This window comes from Rhea americana, unplaced genomic scaffold, assembly GCF_003343005.1.
Source record: "Rhea americana isolate MKP2758 unplaced genomic scaffold, rheAme1 scaffold_67, whole genome shotgun sequence".
NCBI lineage: Eukaryota > Metazoa > Chordata > Aves > Rheiformes > Rheidae > Rhea > Rhea americana.
In genome coordinates, this window is record NW_028186834.1 from 2,128,752 (window position 1) to 2,150,020 (window position 21,269).

The 21,269-nt window shown below is 38.6% G+C and overlaps 1 protein-coding gene across 2 annotated transcripts in view; it reads left to right on the forward strand.

Annotated features, from left to right (window-relative positions):
* TMEM163 (transmembrane protein 163) overlaps positions 1-21,269 on the forward strand; it is a 107,693-nt gene that overhangs the window by 63,453 nt on the left and 22,971 nt on the right. For both annotated transcript variants that reach the window (XM_085320931.1, XM_085320930.1), the window contains exon 4: positions 112-203. In XM_085320931.1, coding sequence (XP_085177057.1) covers positions 112-203 — 92 coding nt within the window. The remainder of the gene's footprint in view (positions 1-111; positions 204-21,269) is intronic.

Here is a 21,269-nt window from a genome sequence, read left to right on the forward strand (position 1 = left end):
ATGATATCTTTGAAGCAGCTTTGTGCCTGTGCAGCATGATGATAAATGCATTACTGTGAGTACAGGACACATTAATGGCCCACAAAACAATTGACTCTGTATCTCTTTCAGTTTGATGCTACCCTGGATGTTTTGTCATCAGTGATAGTTCTGTGGCGTTACAGCAATGCAGCTGCTGTACATTCTGCACACAGGGAGTACATGTAAGTACACTTAATTACTTCTGGCTTTGATAGAGGCCTGCAGAGCTTTTGCTGTCAAGCTGTGATGGTACAGATTCCAGAGCTTTGACAAAAACATTCTGTCATGTCAGCAAGAATTCATTCCTTATGTCCATTTACTGCTTGATTCTGAACGTAGAGTCTTTACTTGGGCAAGCCTCCCTGTGATGGGGATCTTTTTCAGCCAAGATGGTAATAGTTAGGTCTTTGTGGTTTTTCCCTTGCAGTGTCTGTATCAAATGAGCTGTATTTGCAATATGTAATGGATTTGTACATCTCTTACTTTGCATTTTACTAGATTATTCTCACCAGACTGTGCTTTTAAAATAGATGCTTGTATTATACTTGTGCTTTCCTTAACAAGGTTGGATCATAAGTTTTAATGTTGAATCTCTTTTCTTTGAACGGAAATCACTTCAGATTTTAGAGAGATTATCAGAAGTTGAGGTTGTAGAACACCTGATAAAATTGAACTTCTAGTGGTGATGATAGTGAGATGGTGTATGTCTATTATAACTAGTGTACAAAAAGAGAGACAGACATCTTTTTTTATTATGGAACTGTTTTGATAAGTAAGGGTGTATCAATAGTTGCACAATAGTCTTCATCATGGATGAAAGTATATGCTTGGAAAGCAAGCATATTTAATGATTGTTTTATGAATGATATGGAAAAAATTCTTCTTTAATCTGCTTTGCAATATTTATCACAGTAGAAATTATATTCAGTTCATTTTGTAGCATTTCTATTGGCAATGCCAGTGAGAGCTGAGAAGATCAGGTGGAGATTGGCTAAGGAATTGTTCTGACTGGTGCATAAAAAAGAGCTTTACCTCCTACACTAATTTAGGGTATATCTAGATGGAAAATTGTAGTGCAGGGTGGGCAGCATGGAGTTCAGCATTAGCTCAATTTATCTGCTTTGTTCTTGTTACATGCTGCCATAGCTAGTAGTACCCCATCTGGCTTGCTTGAAGGTAACTCAGCTATCCCTCTGAAACAGACTGCAGTTTTGAAATACAGCGTGATACAGTAGCTTTTGTCCTGAAACACCATTAATGTAGTCTCTTCCTCAAGATGGGAAACCTGATGAGACTGGGCTATTATATAACTAATATAATATATATATTAATTGATCCTGTGATCAATTAAAAAAAAACAGAAGGAACTGAAAGTTGTCCTCATGGACCCTACTTAAAAACTAAATAACAGTAAGCAGTATTTTCAACACAACAGCTTGCTAGTGCTATGAATTCCTCTCTGGCAGAGTTCCATACAGAATAGTTTGGAATTAAAGGCCATAGAATACCAATGTAGCATTGATTCATAAAAATAAATCTARAAATACTTGATTAAAATTAGTTTTCCCTGTTCAAATTTGGGCATCTTAGCAGATATTTCCTGCATATCTCGCTTTTGTGGGTGTCCACAGAGATTCTCATCAACATTTAATTAACATACTTTTGAAATCTCCTTCTGCTGAGCTTTTTCAAGTGAACCTTATAAAATACTTTATGGAGAGAATAAATCCCAATACAAAAGAAGAATCAGCATATCTCTATGGCTAAGCCAACAAAGTGAACAAAGTGGCAAACGTATTTTCCTGCTTTTCATGCTCATTTTTAATTTGCTTTCATATAATCCCTCTGCTTTTTGTAAGGCTAAATTAAGTCAGTGAATTACTTGCCATGCCATCTAGTTGAAGATGGCTAAGGTTGCATGATGAGATCAGTATCAAGCGAAAGAACATTACCATATGCTGGGAATATTAAGCACTGGATAGGCGATCTGGTTATCTCTCAGTTTCTGAAACTGACAAAAGACTCATAGTATAGGTGAACAAAGAGGTAATTGTATCTGTTAAGAGAGTTATTAATTGTGTCACGTTTTTGAGGGAGGGACATTTATGATTTCCTCTTGTGTTTAATCATTATCTTGCTTGAATGGCTGCATGTAATTATTTTGCGTATACTTTGGGGAAATGTTGCATGGCTTCTCTTGTCTGCTTACTTATCTTGTAAATAATCTTTTTAGCATATGTGTCTATAACTACACCTGTTCTTATCCAGTTCTTGTTTTCTGTGTGCCTCAGTGGAGGAGTCTGCTCTCAGACTCCTGGACGGTTTGGTGGAAATTCATGTAGGTGCTTATGTCGTACCGTGCATTATTCATGTTTCTGTGTGTCTGAGCTTACTTTGCCTTATTATGGGAGGTACATACCTGTGTCTGTGCAAAACTCAGGGTTTTTATTGATGTGTTACTTCTATTTACTGGAGTAAGGTGTTCAGAGCATGTTCAGTTTAGTTCTTTATTTGTAGCTCTGTTTTTTATTCATTTAAATATTAGATTTGTATGTGTAYTCTAACATCTCTGAAAGTAATCCATATTCCTGTGCTCCTTGACAGGAGCTGAGTGCAATTGCCAATGAATTACACATTGCAAATTTATTTTGTACACTTGACAGCAAGAGATTGATCCAAAATCTTTTGAAATCAGTGGAAAGCCTCTTACTAAACTCAAATGTAGATCCAGTTAGACTTTGTTGAGAGAGAACATAAAGATAGAACTTAAAAAACAGAAAAAGATGTAAAGAATACAACCTGACTCATGATGCAATTTGAATTAAGTACCTATAATAAAATACTAAGATATAAAAGAACTGTGTAATCTCTCTTGAGAATATAGCCATRTGGAGGCTAGAGATGCAACATTTCATAAGCTGGTACTCAGAATGAACAGCAGGTATCATCTCAGTGTGCCAAGTTCTGTTAAGTTGAACCCATGCAATTCCATTTGACTTCAGGGGAATYGTAGCACTGTAACTGATGTGAAAACTTCCCTACAGAGTTCATTTGATTTAATTTCATTTTTACTAATTCATTTGATGTATCTAATTTTCTGGAACAAGGTGAGAAGTTGCTTTTTCAGTGTGYATATGATTGAGGATGGACAGGGCACATCTTTGCTGGTTCTTTCAATGATTCACATGCAATAACTACACATGCTTAAACTCAACCTTTGGGATCCATCTTTCYTGAAGATTCTTTGATATTGGTGGCCTGAAAAGCTGAAGCTTGCTGGCAGGCTCCTGAAGTCATAGAGACAAAGAATTTTTCTTAAGTCATCATGAAAATGTATATCTCAAGGTGTATCTTAACTTGTAATGACTTTTTTATGCTTTATTTTGTAAATATATCAAGTGGCTTTGGAAATATAGTCAAAGTTCACATAATTCAGGCATAAACCACTGTAAGACTGTATGAGACACTGCTTCATTCTGTCTATCCAGCTCGTTAATRGAAGGATGTAGGAGTGGGCTGAACATCTGATATTTGTGACTGGTACTTTTRGATTGTTTCCTACTTCCCCATCTTTCTATTTTTGCAGTTAAATAAAGGAGGATAAAATCTCTCAACAGGCTAATACATTTCCATGTATATTTGAATGATAGTTGAAAGAGTCTTAGATCTTGAGGAAATGCAAGAATTAGGAAAGACTGCAGATCTCTAGAAAGAGAGAGAGTACATGGCTCATGAGCGTTAGATTTTGCTCAGCATGATCTCCTGGGTTTCAAATAAATAGACAGAGAAGTTAGAAGTGATGAACAAATCATCAGCAAAGCAATGATGTAGAAATCCAAGAAAGAAGAGTGGGCTGAACAAAAGAAGAAAACTGACCAAAATGAAGTTCTTGCAGTTACTTGTTTTTCTTTATGAAATGAAAAGGTAACAGGAGGGAGTATACTCTGATGTACTTGATTAAACCAGAGACTGCAGATACATAACAGGGTCTCTATCTGTGTACTTCKGGCCTGGTCCACCTTACTGCTTCTTCTTGATGAGTGGATTTATTGGCAGTGCTGTGCCCATAGACTTGATACAGAATTATAGTATCACAGAATGGTCGAGGTTGGAAGGGACTTCTGGAGATCATGTAGTCCAGCCCCCTGCTCAAAGTAGGGCAAACTGGAACATGTTGCTCGGGACCTTGCCCAGTTGTGTTTTGAATATCGCCAGGAATAAACATTCCACAACCTCTCTGGGCAACTTATTCCAATGTTCAGACACCTGCACAGTAAAAAAAAATGTCTTTTAAAGTTTAAATGGAATTTCTTGGATTTCATTTTCTGCCTGTTGCCTCTTTCCTTGTCGCTGGGTGACACTGGTAAAAGTCTACCTGCATCTTCTTTGCTGGGAGTGCGCTCTGTCCCATCATTCAGATTATTAATGAAGATGGTAAACAGTACTGGTGCCAGTATTGATCCCTGGGGGCCAGTCACAGCTAGTGACTGGCCTCCAGCTGGACGTTATGTTGCTGATCACAACCCTTTGAGCTCAGCAGTTCAGCTAGTTTCTCTGTCCACCTTACTATCCACTTATGTAATGGGAGACTGTCAAACACCCCACTAAAGTCAAGATAAACAACATCCAATGCTCCCCTCCTCATCCAGCAAGACAGTCGTCTTGCTGTAGAAAGCTATCATATTGGTTAAGTGTGATTTCCGCTTCATATATCCATGCTGGCTACTYCCAATTACCTTCTTGTCCTTTGTTTGTTTGGAAATGGTTTCCAGGATTATTTGCTCCATGACCTTCTCTGGGATTGAGGTGGGGTAGACTGGCCTACAATGCCCTGGATTATTATTCTTGCCCTTCCTGAAGATAGGGGTGACATTTGCCTTCTTCCAGCTTCTGGAACCTGTCCAGATCTCCAAGACCTTTCAAAGATTATTGAGAGTGACTTTGCAGTGACATTGGCCAGTTCCYTCTGTGCTCGTGTGTGAACTGTCAGGTCTCGTGGACTGGTATGTGTCCAGTTTGTTTAAATGTTCCCTAACGTGATCATTCTCCATAGAAGATAAATCTTTGTTGCTCTAGATTTTCCCACTTGTCTCAGAGGCCTGGAGTTCCAGAAGGCAAATCTTAACAGTGAAGATTGCAGTGAGGTGAAGAAGGCATTGAGTGCCTCTGCCTTTTCTATGTCTTTTTTCACCGTTGTCCCTGCGCCATTCAGCAGCAAACTTTTATTTTCCCTAGCCTTCCTTTTGGTGCTGATGTAYCTATAGAAGCCTTTCTCGTTGCCCCTCATACCCCTTGCCAGATTCTTCCTTTTCATGCCTGAATTTTTTCAGGAGCTTCTTGTTCATCTGTGCAGGTCTTCTGTTGCATTTGCTTCTCTGGATGGACCACTCTTGAGCTTGGAGGAGATGATCCTTGAAAAACAACCAGCTCTCCTGGGCACCTTTTCTCTCTAGGACCATATCCCACGGGATGCTTCCAAGCAGATCATAGCACCTGGACAGAAGCACCAGAATCATTTTGTTTCAAACACTTTCTTGAATCATTCTTCTCTGAGGAAGTTATGCTGGCAGTAGATTTAGTCGCTGAAAATAGGAGGTCACCAGTTGAACTTGTCCAGCCAGCTTTTAGCTACTTGATAGTCTTGCTGATTCATGTAGTTTGCAAACCTTTGACGAATGTCTCTGGGCTGGCTCAGCTTTCACTGTTGCAAGCACAAGAGGCTTAAAACACAGATTTTGCTTTGGGATAACAGTCTTTTGATGTGTGTTTTTGATTGTAATGTTCTGCTATCCGTCTGTGTAATCTTCATCAGTACAGGAACCTTCCTCAAAAGAGCTGAGCAATTCTTTGAGCCATTACCGTAACTCTTATGAACATGAGACAAGAACAACAGTTATTACARCAAGGTTATGTATTTGAATATGTACCTAAATAAAGCCCAGAAACAGGCAAACTACATCAGTGACACACTTGCATGCAGTTGTCCATGAATCAAAGTAAATATTTCTTCGTTGGCCAAAAAAAGATGGCACATCATTCTGTAGGTTTTGTTACATCTTGCCAGTTCACTTCTTACCTAAAACCACAGTTGGTCTCATGGGAAAAAGACAAAATGCAGATTTACTGTTTTCTCTTTATCTTAAGCTGTCATCAGTTTGTATAGTTCCTTTCAGGAATGGATTTCTGAGGTTACTTCTTCCACTTACACATCTTTTATCTCTCTAATAGATAGATACTGTGGATAACCCACAGATTTAGAAAGCTTCTGAATGGTCCTCTGACTTTAATGAAGCTCACCTGACAATGTGTCTGAGAAATAGGGAAGCACCAGAAGACGTTAATTGATTTGTCCAGGAAGCATGAGGCAWATTTACATTGTTGCAGTGAAACATAGGCACCTGAACTAGAACTGGTGTGACCACACTGTGCCAAGAGAAAAATATCTGTCATTTACGTTAGTGTAGCATTTATTGCCATAGATAGAAGCMTTGGTTCAGATGCTCAGCATTTTGCAGTATTTCTATAGTTTAGGTTTAACTTCGTTGAAATTGGTATGGTAACAGCAGTTTCAGGTAAAAAAAAAACATGAAAAAACGCCCGCAGAAATAATTTCTTTATAGAAGACTGAAGCGTTAGGGACCTGGAAGAATGTCTCATGAGAGGCTGAAATAGTAACAAGCTGTGCAGCCAAAGGACAACTCTTTGATCTGATAAACTCAGGCATGAAAGACTGAAGGACTTGGATATGAGTGATAGAACTGTGTTTGAGGAGATGGTGAGAAWTACCACTGAAAAGGAAAAGCTTGAGAAAATAGAATAACAAAGTTTGGGCTCATAGCCTTGTGAAAAAGCCTTCTTACAGAGCTTTTTATATACAGCTGTCTGGAAAAGGTTTGAAACTAGGAACAAAGGAACCACCTCCTGTTTGATTCCTTCTCTGTTCAGGGAAATAGGATTTTGCTCATTCTAAATTAGTAGAATGCTGGCACCCACACAGGTCAAATGGAGTAATACTGCTTTTTACTTATGAAGCAATAACTCCATTGTTATGTTACAGAGCTACAGTCTTGAATTTCTCTGCAGTGACAGCAGGGGTTGATTAGCTGCTGATGCTCTTAGCATCCATTGCTTTGCTGTTAGGATTTTTTTGGCTAGTGGATTTTGTTTGGGCTTGTATTTTGGTATTACAAAAACTAGCTCTGTACAGCATATTCAACATTGTAATTCTTGACAATTGCAGCGGTTGTTTATTATGTATCACTTGCCAGGCTGCTCTTCATCATCTTTGAAAAGTCATGGAGAACTGGAGAGGTGCCTGAGGACTGGAAGAAAGCCAGTATCACTCCAGTCTTCAAGAAGGGCAAGAAGGAGAACCCAGGCAACTATAGGCCAGTCAGCCTCACCTCCATCCCTAGAAAGGTGATGGAACAGCTCTTTCTGGATGTCATCTTCAGGCACAGGGGTGAAAAGAAGGTGATCAGGAGTAGCCAGCATGGATTCACCAAGGGGAAATCCTGCTTAACCAGTGTGATAGCCTTCTCTGATGGAATGACTGGCTAGGTAGATGAGGGGAGAGCAGTGGACGTTGTGTACCTTGACTTCAGCAAGGCTTTTGAYGCCGTCTCCCATAACATCCTCCTAGAGAAGCTCAGGAAGCGTGGGTTAGACAAGTGGACAGTGAGGTGGATTGAGAACTGTCTGAAAGGCAGAGCTCAGAGGGTCGTCATCAGTGGCGTGGAGTCTAGTTGGAGGCCTGTGGCTAGTGGCGTCCCCCAGGGCTCTGTACTGGGTCCAGCCTTGTTCAACTTCTTCATCAACAACCTGGATGAGGGGACAGCGTGCCTGCTCAGCAAGTTTGCTGATGGTCCCAAGCTGGGAGGAGTGGCTGACACATGTGAGGGCTGTGCTGGCATACAGAGAGAGCTGGACAGGCTGTCTGTGGACAGCTGGGTGSAGAGGACCCTTATGAGGTTCAGCAAGGGCAAGTGCAGAGTCCTGCACCTAGGGAAAAATAACCCTAGGCACCAGTACAAGCTGGGGTCTGACCTTCTGGAGATCAGCTCTGCAGAGAAGGACCTGGGAGTGCTGGTGGATGACAARCTGACCATGAGCCAGCAATGTGYCCCTGTGGCCAAGAAGGCCAATGGTCTCCTGRGGTGCATTKGGAAGAGTGTTGCCAGCAGGTGRAGGGAGGTGATCCTGCCCCTCTACTCAGCCCTGGGGAGRCCTCATCTGGAGTCCTGTGTCCAGTTCTGGGCTCCCCAGGACAAGAGAGACATGGAGCTACTGGAGAGAGTCCAGTGCAGGGCTAYGAAGRTGATCAGAGGGCTGGAGCACCTGCCCTATGAGGAACAGCTACAAGAGCTGGGCCTCTTCAGCCTGGGGAAGGGAAGACTGAGGGGGGATCTTATCAGTGTGTACAAGTACCTGAAGGGAGGGTGTCAAGGGGATGGGGCCAAACTCTTTTCAGTTGTCCCATGTGACAGGACAAGAGGCARTGGGCAGAAAHTGAAGCACAGGAAGTTCYGCCTGAVCGTGAGGGGGAATTTCTTCCCTGTGAGAGTGACGGAGCCCTGGACCAGGTGCCCAGAGAGGTTGTGGAGTCTCCTTCTCTGGAGATCTTCAAGGTCCACCTGGATGCAACCCTGTCTAACAGGCTCTAGGTGACCGTGCTGAGTGGGGAGGATGGACTAGACTCCAGAGGTCCCTTCCAACCTTACTGATTCTGTGATTCTATGACATTGAGTTTAATTCTGTGTTTCCAAAGAACCAGTCTGTCAACATCTTTTTTAACCCAGTGCCAGAGTAAATAGGAAACCTTACTCATAATTAACATGCTGTTATAAAGCTAAGAGCAGAAAGCTTAGATTTCTTTGGCTGATTTTTGATAGCATATGTCAGACTCCAGCTATTCCTACCTTTATTRCTGGAATAAGAAAAGTGAATTGTATCATGGGCAAATAGTTCACAATGAACTCACAGTACTCAGTGTTGCTATGACATACCTAATGAGTACAGATTAGTCTTTTATTCTTATGTTGGTGAAGCCATCATCCAAAACGTCGATTGTAGTATCAAAATAACAGGAATTAGATAAAGTCCCGTGTGTCAAATAAGGGTGTAAGTATCTGTCATACTTCTACTTCCTGCTGAGAAAGCTTTTTGCAAGGTGAAGATAGATATCCCTGTCCTCAGTGGGGAAATACCTTATTCTGGAATGCGTCTTTGTGATAAGATGATACTTGGATGTCTTAAATTATCTCTTACCCTGTATTTATTTTGCATAGCTTTTCTTGCCTTATGCTGTATTTAAAAACAGTGGAACAAGAATTGGAAAGGACTTCCAATCTTTGCAGATTTGTTGTTAGATGGTGTTTAAAATCTTTGCTGTATGTCAACTTACCTTTCTTCTCCATACATTATGCCTCAGCTGTGGCAGCTACATTTTATCCTATCAGAGTGCTTGTGCTCGTTGGTTAAATGAAGAATGCTTCCACTGAGGATTTGATTCTTAATAGATTCTTAAATGTTATGGGCAGAATGAACTAGTATTTTAAACTATTTTGACATCTGGAATAGCAAAAACTTAAGAGCTTGATCCAAGAACTCCCAGCCTCAGTTAGAGCTAAAACCAATTTCTTAGAAAGATACTTGATGCTTCCTTAGGGACTGCAACAATTAGAAAATCTCTCACATCCTTCAGTACTCTATTCCCACGTTTAATTAACTCACTGGCAAAGAAATATAGCTTATTTCTAATCTGAATATATCTGGCTTCAGCTTTTGAGTGCTCAGTTTTGCTGTGCCTTTTTTTCTGTCTCATGACAGTAGAACCGGTGGTGGTTCATTGTGATTTTTAGTTGTCAGAGAACTTCTGCAGGAATCCAGTGTAATGACGGAAGGAAGAGAAAAGGATATTTTTCTGCCAGCTTTCTAGGACTTTACACGGTAGGGGTGATATTTATGGCTATGTAACAGTATGATATGACAATTAAGATGCTTTGAAGCATCTTATGAAGTGAACAATATCAACAGCCTTTTTAGAGTATCCAGAATGTACCAGGCTATTATTCCGTTCCTTTGGTTTCTTTAGATCCTGGGAACATACTTCCTGTTAGTTATCTTTTAACAGATATAGAGGGCTGTGGGTGAGTGCTGGTCTTCAAGATTAAGCAGCAGCTTTGGCATTCTTTCCCAGAATATGCCTTATTTGCAGCTTTTGGTCAGAAGAAACCTCTTCAGCTAAGTGGGGCAGGGCAGCAATTAGACCTATCAGTGTCGTAAATATTTCCACAAACCGGTGGATGTTTAGCTAGAAGGACACAGCTTGTAACAAAACAAATTTTCTTTTGTAAGTGTGTATCTTCTTAGGCATGTGATCTTTGGAGAAATCTATTAAGCGATGATCAGAAACCTTTCCTAGTTACTTAGTTACCTTCTATTCTGGAATTTAGACTTGGGAAACTGGTCTGCATACAGCAGCAGCCATTTCTTTCTCTAAGTGTGCTCTGTTTAAATGGAAAGTTGACTATTGTTTCTATACCAGGTGTAATTCCATGGTTTTAGACCAATGTGAGGACAAGAGATAGCAGAAAGATCTACAAGCCTCATGGTCAAAATAGAGTTTGCAGCCTAATTAAGGTAGTGTGAGAGATCTCATTTCAAACAGAATTCACATGYTGTACTTTGATACGTTCCTGAAGTTTTCACAGCTATGTTGTCAGTGTAGTATTTTTCAGGGAGATCAAAACTGTTTTAAAGGATGTGAGGAATAAAACAAATCAAAGCAAACAAAAATCACCCCAAATTGCTGGAAAGGTTAGGACACAGTGAGGACTTTGAGTTTTTATTCTGCTTAAAAATATGTAAGTACTGCTAGCTCAAAATGTAATTCATCTCTCAGATTTAGTGAAACAACAGGAACTGGATTCAAACACCCTTCAAAAATTGAAAAATGTAAGTTTTAATTCCACAGTGAAAAATCTAGGGAAATTAAATCATCTTGTATGTCCATGATGAGCAATAGTTTTCCCTAAAAATTACTGAATCTACGTACAAAGCAGAAAGTGTATTTAGAGGAGAATGATTAAGTAAACAGCAAGAATAAATAATCTACACAACTCTACATAAAGTAAGCAGACATACACCCTGAAAGTATCTTAAGCAACTGTCCTTTGCTGTAGTGTTCCCCTAGTCAGTATAGATATCTTGTGGATAAATATTCCTTTGACACCTCATTCTCCTGAATTTATTTTTTAGAACAATTCATTTTTGTTAGGTATGGTGAATATAGATACGTACATAACATCCCTCTTTTGCTCTAGGGAAAAATGTGTGGTTTCATGAAATGATACCTTAGTACTCTGTGCTGCATTACTCTTTCTAATCCTAAATCTGCCTTTGCTCTATTGTCTCTTGTGTCCAAATCAAGGGCACTCCAGAGTCTTCATCACACCAGTGATTCYAGCTTTGTGTGTAGTCACTGGAATTGCTCTCTTTTTTACTATCCTTTGCAAATTCTGTAACAAACCATCACCATCTCTTGTGGTGCCATGTCTGCTGGCTAAAAGAAGCAGGTAGGTTTGTGTGGCTGGTGAGCAAATGTGAGGGCTTGGTGGATGCTGAATTAGCATGAAGACTTCTTACTTACTGAGAAAATGTAATGACAGGTGGTAGCCTGGAACAGAGTGAACCTCTCTTTCAGAAGAAAAGAGGTTTCAATCTCTTTTCTTCTCTTGCTTATGTTCAGATGACACTGCTTAAGAATATATACCCCAGTTTTTCTGTCATGGGCTATTTGTCATGCCTTACTTAAGTTATATTAAATACATGTGTATTATTTTTTGGCATACAGTGTAGGGATCATCATGTTTCTTGATTCTGCACCCAAACCTTAAAAGAATTGGAAATAACTTCTCATGGGAAAAAATAGGTCTGTCATACTGCCAGGTTAGGTCTAACCCTTCTTTTTTTACTTTTGATTCACAATAAGACAGCATACTAATCTGTATGGTTGCAAGGTATTTTCTATCTTGGTTCACAGTAAGAAAAAAATAAAGTTYTTCAATATTTGTACTGTATTTAAATTGCTATGTGCAGATTAGCTCTGCTGCATTAGTTAGCCATACTAAATKAGCACTGTCTATTTAGGTAGTGTTGAATGAAAATAACCCTCTCAATTCTGACCCAACAGTATCAGTCACATCTTAACAAACTATGGATAATTTTATCTATGCCTTACACAGGAAAGAGTTTTGATGCACAGATGGCAAAATCCACACCTACCCACAGTTAAGGGCAAACCTCTGTGGCTGGGAGAAAAAATCTTTTGTAAAGAGTGAATGGGATAAGTATGTGATCTGGAAAAATGTCAAATGCGTAGAGATTACCTACAAACTGTGAATAGCATTGAACTGGACTCATTTCTGTTCAGTTCTAAACCACTGTGAGAAGGACCTTGTGACACATGTATGTCCCTATTACCAGTGGGGTATTGTGCATAGTCTGCAAATTAAGTGTTCATCTAGGCTTGGATATCTGTTTTATAGAATAAATACAGCTTCTTTTTAACCATACACAAAAWTTTTAAAGCAATTTTTCTCTGAAATATTTAGCCAAATACTACATCTAGGTACACTGTTGGGTGCAAGTTTTAGAGTTGCTTGCTAGACTAGCCTCATTAGGCTGCATCCTTTCTACATAAATCCATTATCCTATGTTCAGGCAAAGGAAAACAGTCAAGCAATCGTAAACTTTGCTCTTACCCAGGCAGAAATGCATGGGTGCATACATTTATACACACACACACACACACACACACACACACACACACACACAATCTTTACACATAGAATTTATATTAAATATGAAATAGCAAATGTATGTTTTGATACATTCTAAAATCTGTTTCTAAAAGTGTGGCATCTGTAGACTTGGCAATGATTTTCTGGAGCTAGATCCAAAATCTATTGAATTGATGAATGTCTTTCCTTTGACTTCACTGGTAGTTTATTAGGGCATGTTTGTGTATATTGCTTAGTATTCACAAATACATACTCAGGAGTATAGTGTTGTCTTGTACTGGAATTTACTAATTACCATAAAAATTAGTATTACAGAAATTCTCATAATGCTTTAATTTCCATCTTCAGAGGAATGAAAGAAGCTCTGATAACCTCTTTCAGCTGTTCAGGCTAGGAACATGATCATCACTTCACAAGCCCTGAGGATGATTGTAAAGCAGGCGTACCATAAGTACAATTGTACAGTCTGTACGGACTGGGAAGTAGAAAATAGGTCGTAAGAGTTCTCAAAATCTCGTAAGTTGTAGACATTTCAATAAGCTTGTATTGGCAGATATTTAATACCTGGAAAATCAAATGATTTATGGAACTGTTGCCCTAGTTCATCTCCACATTTTTAGAGGATGTCAATAACCTGGTTTCCAGTAAGTAGTGAAACTCCTAAGGATAATAAAAGTTTTAAAAGGCCTATAGCATTTCCAGCATGAAATGCACCTCTAGCATCAGTCATCTTAGTCCTCAAATATAAACAGCATTTTCCCTGTATTTTGTAGAAGATGCARTGAGACTATGTGATGATGTTGCACATTTTCTAGTACAATAATTGAAAAGTTTACTTTCAATGATAATTTGGAATATTACTTAATTGAATCCTATTTGTTTCATAATCGATTTTCTTTTTTTCCCCCATGTCAAAAAAAAGCTGTGTCTGTAACAGCGCTGATCCAGATTTTAGCAGTGGGAGATAGATTATGGAAAATATGCAATGAACAGTGAGCCCATTTATTTCCGGTGCATTTTGCAGTGATGCTATTTCCTCTTCACTCTGCAACAGGCAGGTGTAAACACTCTGGACAGCTGTGATTCTGTATAGTTTGGTGTTCAAGCCCTCATCAGTAACTAAACCTGGTAATAAATAAGGTACACCACAAGCATAACCAAGCAATACAGCTGTCTAATTGGACACGAAGTTTCAGCACTAGCTGTTGAGCATGAGAAAAAAGCAAAGAGACTCAAGATAGAGGCTGACATTATATTATCTTTTGCTGGTGTATTACAGTAATGCACCACAGTGGCTAATAGTTGTTCTTTTGAGTAGAGTAAATTCTTTAATGGGTTTATGAGGCAGATTTTGCAACCTTCACGGTTCTGTATATCATGCTAATAAAACCTATGGCTGGAATTCTCTCTTCTTTGCRGTATTGCAACATGAGTAGCAAGGAACAAATCCTCATGAACAGCTGCACTGTAGTTCTAGTGTCTGTTTTTAAAATAATTGGCAGCAGAGCTGTGCATATGGCATAGTGTGCAGTTGGTCTGAACAGGCCATGTCCTCTTCCCACTGAAGAAGAGCTGTGAGTCTTCAGAGCACATGAATTGCAGTAGAGATTGGGGAAAGAGAAGGCAAAGAAAGACTCTCACTGCAACATCCCAGCCTTCCCTCAGCTCCCAAAATTYCAGCAAACCAAAATGACCACTCTCAGCCCCTTCTATCCAAAATGTCCTCTGACTTTTTCCCATCCTATGTTCTTTATCCACTGACTTTCCTCAATCCTCTTCCATTTTCTTTATCCTGCTTTGTTTCATCCCCGTCAGCTGGAATCTACTGATCTGCCACCACAAAATAGTTTGTTGGTGACCAAAAGATGAACTTTATTCCACCAAGTTCTCATCCTTTGAGTATCAGCATTCATTTTTTCCTGTACTTTTGGGAAATCTTGGGCTGTTCCTGACTGGAATTTTATACTTGGCTCCTATAATTAGACTGCAAGTGCTGACATAATACAAATACCAAGTGAAGGTAGGCCTACCTCTGTTTAAACAGGCTAATTGCTTGTCATCAGAAAGAAGATGTGTTCCAGAGGAGCTGTGGTACAGACTATCGTAAGCTCCAAGATACTAATTAAGGAGCATTCACAGAATGGAATTTGTATTTCATTACAGGAAGAAAGGATGAAAACAAGAGTAGCAGCAAAATGAAGAGGAGAAGAAGTGTTCCTCCAGTGTGACTAGACATAGAAAATGATTCAGAAAAATGTGGAGAGGGATACAGAATTAGATAGTTAATCAACACTGTACTTTGAAAAATATTTTCCTAACTCCTGATACAATAAAAACTTCTTGGGCAGTTGCCTTGCAGCATGTACCTTGTGCCATATGACCTCCCCTACATGATCCACACATGATCACTCGGTCTGTCACCCACTAACACTAAAATCCTTTCAAATCATGTGGAAGCAGTAGTCAGCACGTTTGTGGTTTTTATTAAATTAATTAGTTTTATCATTTTTTTCCTTTAAACCCCAGAAGATTTATTAGTGGATTTATACAGAGATTAAATCCTGTATCCTGCATAAAATTGATTTGTTCAGCTTTGCTGAAAAAGTTCTCATTATTCCTGGGCTTAGAGCTCATATTGCACATATTGGCCTGCAACACATTTTAATGCTGACTTACAGTTCCTTGAAAAGTAACAGCTTTAACACTACTTCTTAACTCCAGCAATGAAATGGCCTGTAGAGATTTTAACATTTCCCTTTCTGTGGGCTGTTAGGAGCCATTAGTACTGAAAGATCTTGACAGAGCCTGCAGAGATAAAGATTTCCTGAATAAAAATTCAAAAGATCATAGAATAATTCAGGTTGGAAGGGACATCAGGAGGTCTCTAGTCCAATCTGCTCAAAGCAGAGTCAGCAATGAGATMGGAATAAGTTGCTCAGAGCTCTAGTCAGGTCTTGAAAACCTCCAAGAAGGGAGACTGCACAACCTTTCTGGACAAAGCGTTCCACTTGTTCTCCTGGTGGAAAAATCTATCATGTTAAGATTCTTAGCAACCTCCCTCCACCCCCCAAAAAAACGAGAATTAAATAAATTAGAGTATATTGGCTCTTGGAACATAACAAAGACATACGTAGTGAATAGGAGTATAATCATTTATTTATACTAGCATAACAAACAGAGAATTGATTGGGGAACTGAAGCCTATTTTGATGGCAGCTTTGCAAACATACAAGAATATTGTTTCTGCCTGAAGATGAATATTAGTGGAAACTCCAGTGTTTATAATTACTTTTCTTCTTGTTCTCTTTGTCATATTCCATGTAGTAGCTCTTGGGAAATTGTCATAATTGTTTTATGTGAGTAAGGTAAGCAAAGTTCTTTACCCTGAAAAATGTAAAGGTAATCAAAAACCATCAAGTAATCAAAAAAATGAGATAATTCAAGGTGCCACAATGGATGAAGAAGACTGGTGAGCAAAACACTGAATGAAAAGAAGAAAGAACAGAGTCATATTGATTGAAACATTATGTAAGTAACACAGTTAAGGAAAACTTTGGGTGTAATTCAGGTAGAGAAGTATTTACTGTCTCTAAGGAACACCTGAAATATTTACATATTAATGCCAGGAGTAAAGACCACAAAAAGCAAATCTTTAAACTAGGGGATGTRGGATGTGAAACTCAGTGTTATTGAGGAAAGTAGAAATTAGGTGAGATAGCATTAAGAGCTGACTAGTGGATGTTGAAGGATGCACACTTTCAGAAAAACATGAAGAAATCTAATGAATATTAGCATTATACAATATAATGTGACCCAAGTTAAAAGATACAAGGATGGATAGGATGGATGAAACAGAATTGACCAAGATTGTCTGGGATTTCTTTGGGGTGGAATTAGGAGCCTGTCATAACCTAAGGCAATGAAAAGARATATCTCTAATGCTACTAGAGAGATACATCCTTATAGAAATTCTGTTGTTATAGGAAACTTCAGTTTCCCGGATTTAACATGGAGAAAAATGCTACAGGGTGTAGACTTATATTAAAGCTGAGCCTATATGAAAGCACGGAGTATATTACTCTCTACTGCAGACATTAGTTTGTGGTTTCTGGTCCTCACAAACTACACCTTTAAATCTCTTACTAGAAATAAATATTTGGAGATAGTTTGGTTTTCTGTTTAAAAAGTTATTGTAACCGTGTTACCAGTAGAACTGCAAGCATTTACAAATTTGAGTAACTTTTTGCTCTGATTCTGTATGCAGTGCCACACTGAAGCAAATGTAGGACGTTTGTGAGCAATTCCAGTGCCTTGAGACTGATAATACTGAGAGGACTATGCAGTATTTACTGTCAGTGGTCATTTCAGAAAGACTAAGCATAATCATGCATGCATCACCAAGAAATATGCATTTTTGGCTTTGCTTTTCTTCTTAATTATCTAGAATATCTTTTAAAGTCCATGGATGATATTAAGAACAGGAAATAACATCTGAAACTGATGATTTTAGTTATTGCTTGTTACATTATTGGGAGCCAAAATAACAAAAACATTTAATTATACATGTCATTGTTAAATAGGGAGGCAGATTAGTTTTTTAATATTACACTTTAAATGTGTCGTATATTAACAAAACTGGGAAGTAATTAGACTGCTGCTGACAATCTTGTTTTATTCCACATAGTGCCATTAAATTTCATGGACTATTTTAATGAACCTGAAGTATACTGGTAAAAATCGTTTTAGGATGTAAGAGACACACATGAGAATCTTTTCCTTCCACCTCCCTGGCCCAAAACAACTGTGTCTTGAGCTATTAAGTGAAAGTTAAAACATTTTTATAGTATGTATTCATATGCATCACTGATTTTTTCTGAATCCTTAATTCTATTGCACCATTTCTGCTGCTATTAGAGCAGATTGACTTGAGAGGAGTAATGACCCAAGGCTTCATTACAAACCCTCATTGGTATTGTGTCATTGTGTTCAATTTGACAGCAAGATAGTGGGATGATAATTAAGAAGGGAGTCATCTAACTTTGGGTATTTTATAGCAGTCAACTGATTTGAGAAAAACTGTTCTCATTCACCCTTGAGAAGCTTAGTCCAGATCTCTTTTGAGGTGGTATGTAGTAGGGTTTTTTCTCTTTGGCTATATATGTAACGTTTTATTAGTTGTATTTATTTATTACAAAATATTATAAAGAACTGAGAGTCTAAATCTGCAGCCTTGATTCAGGTTAACTGCTGCCTACACAGATGAGCAATCCCATTGGCTCTAATGAGTCTACTTATGAAAAGAATACGGCAAGAGATGCAGAAGGTAAAATTGTTTATTACTTTGAAGATTAATCACCACAGAGAGCTGGGCAAGGTTTATATTAAGTTYTATGATTGAAATAATACAGATTTTTATTCTTATCACTACTTATAGGGAGTCCTAATCAAATAATTGCAAATGCAAGACAGTGTTAAAGACAAATCCACAAATTAGAAGGGTGTTTTGATATGTCTACTCAGTGCAAATGACTTGGATAGTTGCATCTTTTCTGTTTAGGAAATTAATTTTGTGATAAGGAAAAAATTTTGATTGATAACTTACTAGTAGTGACCCAAATTTTCACAATTTGTGGAGATGGCAAACCCTCAATCTCCGTATTTTTGTAGCTACCTGTTTAACAGCCATTAACATATGTAAAATATCAACTTATTGATATAGGGAAAGACTGTCAGATAGCACAGTGAAGGAGTTTCTTTTATAGTTTCTATATGAATTGTGAGAATTTGTGGTTTGAAATATGAGGGTATTATGCACATCCCAGTTACTCCAGTGTGTGTGAATTGCTCTTGGTGATCATGGCAACTCTGGAGGTTGAGGAGTATGTTACTTAGTTTGCTGTGGTGATTCCAAGCCAGTGCTATCTGAAAAATCATCACTAGGTTTTCAGTCAAGCCTCACKTCTGTATAGCTCCTCTTTCATTAATTTTTATAAGCAATTCCGAGTTGACTTAAAATTGTCTAGAAATGGCATTTGGCTCACCCAGTTTAATAGAATGCTCTTAATGAAGTTGCGTTTGCCTGGAACCCTGGCACTAACACCCTTCATTTGCAACTGGAAACATTTTATTTAGTTGCAAAGTGGTTGAAATGATTGTTAGCAGATGGCTGTTAGCAGGCTTATATTAAAGTTTTTATTGTCTAATGGCTTGAAAATGAAGCAAGGTTACAGTAACCAGTTGCAATTTGGTTATTATGTGCTGCATTAAAAGTTATGGTTAATTTTTGAAGGTTGCTTATTTTGCACATTTTTCCTCATAGAATTGAAGGTAAGATGATATACTCAGGAAAAGAGGAGACATATTTTAGCTGCTACAGTACTATGCCATTACTCATGAATTTTGCATGGCTACAGACTCYGAAAGCCAGTGTATGAAGGAGATGCTAGGTTTGCTCAGTGCTAATTCAGGCCTTGCACTGCATTTCTCGCTGTTGTTAATACTCCTGCCATTCTATTACTAACTTTTTCCTTTTTTTCTTTCTTCTTTTAGCTTTTTCAGGTTAAGTAGGTATATGGGAATTCTTTTGACACAGTAAAAGCTGATCTGGGGARTAGGATAAGGAGCTCAAGAGGGTTAAAGTCATTATTTGTCTGCTGGCATAAGCAGAGGTGTAAGATATCTGCTGTTCTGTTTGGGTGGTAGGAGCTTTTACAGGGATCAGGACTGTCCAAACTGTCCCAAACTGTCCAAACTGTGTGAAAACTGTGTCCAGAGAATGGTCAGGACAGGTGCCTGAAACGAAAGTTCAGCTATCTTCCTCAGATGGTATCTAAAGGAAAGAAAAGATAGGATAAGGAAAGGTGATGATGTTTTGCTGTTTTCTCTTCCCCACATCCTTGGCATTAAACAATATGCATTGACACAAGGAAGTTTAATCTGTTCTTTCCAACACATAGATTTATGATCTGCTTTGTTTAAGACAGCTGGGAATAGCAGTAAAAGCTTTTTCTTTTAGTTTTGATTTTAAATGAAATGTCAGYGTATTCTTGCATGAAGTGTATGTGTCTTGCTTTCACCTGTGTCATTGTGTCACTGGCTCAGCAAGTGGACTTAGGTCTCAGACAACTTCTGTGCACCAGTTCTGTGTTCAAATTATGTAACTCTTGCATTTGTCCCAGGTAGATGAGTAGAATTTTTGATACATATTTCTGTTTCCTTATCTGAGAAAAGTAAAATTGTCATTGCAACAGAATCTACCTCAAAAGATTCTGCCTTCAATCTACCTTCAAAGGATTGTGCAGAGATTCCACCCTGCGAGTTTCTCCCTCTACTCTGAGGTTTCAGGCCAGATTTTTTGTTCTTGTGTTTGAATCTAGTGGTAGGACTTAAGGGTAACTGGACTGTTTCGAGCCTTTTCTGCCTGCCTTTTACAGTGGGTTATATTTGACAAAATGAAGGGCTGCTGCACTTTGCCAGAGCCCAGATGTAGGAGAGTCGTGCCTATGTGTGAAGAGCACCTCAGTCACACCAGTGCTGAGAAGGGTGCTAGCCTCCACGCTATCTGTACCCTTTGGAGTAAGGGTAGCCTTTTTACTTAGAACYTGCCCATGGGATTAGGTAAACTTTCCACGGTACATTTTTGTGTTCCGTGTGCTGCTGAATAAAATAACCCAGTGCTCACCTGCACCATTGCTTCAGCTGCATCTTTTGACCTAGGCAGAGCAATGCCAATCCGACTGTAATCCCTAGATTGAGCTTGATGTGAGCGTTACACGTACTGCCAACCACCAGATGGCCCGATGTCTGAATTGTTAAAAATAGTAACATGCTACTGGGATAATTATAGCATCCTTAGACTGAGCTAACAGATAGGAACTGGTGATGAATACCAAACAAAGAGAAGAGAAAATGTATTTATAGAAATATTTTCTTAATTATTTAGTACTTCAAACATTAAAAATGCTCTTACTGTATTTATATTGACAGTAATTTTTTCTGTTTACTAATAGAATTTTTATATAAAGTGCTCTTAGTAAAATGGAGTTATAGGTATATCAGTACTGTAACAGACTGGGTATTATTTTTTGTAAAGAAGAAATCAAAATTTTAGTACTTAACAGAAAGAGGAACTTTATCTCAAAGTAGTAGCAGACTRTATGTTTGAATCGAAAACAAAAGTTTTTCTTCAACTATGACGTTCTGAGTATGCATTGTAAGTTCTKTAAGTCCCCCTTGTACCTCCTTCCCATGCAAAACATAGGAAAGATTTTCTGTTACCTCATCTTGCATTCAGCTTCCCATTTGTTTGCTTTTTGTAAGAGCTTCTAGATTGTAAGCTCTGTGGAGCAGGGACAAAGAGTCTACTTCTGTACAGTTCTTAATATGATGACACTCTGATCGTTATTTGTGTCCTTAGGTATTGTGAGACCCCTGGACAGCTTATGA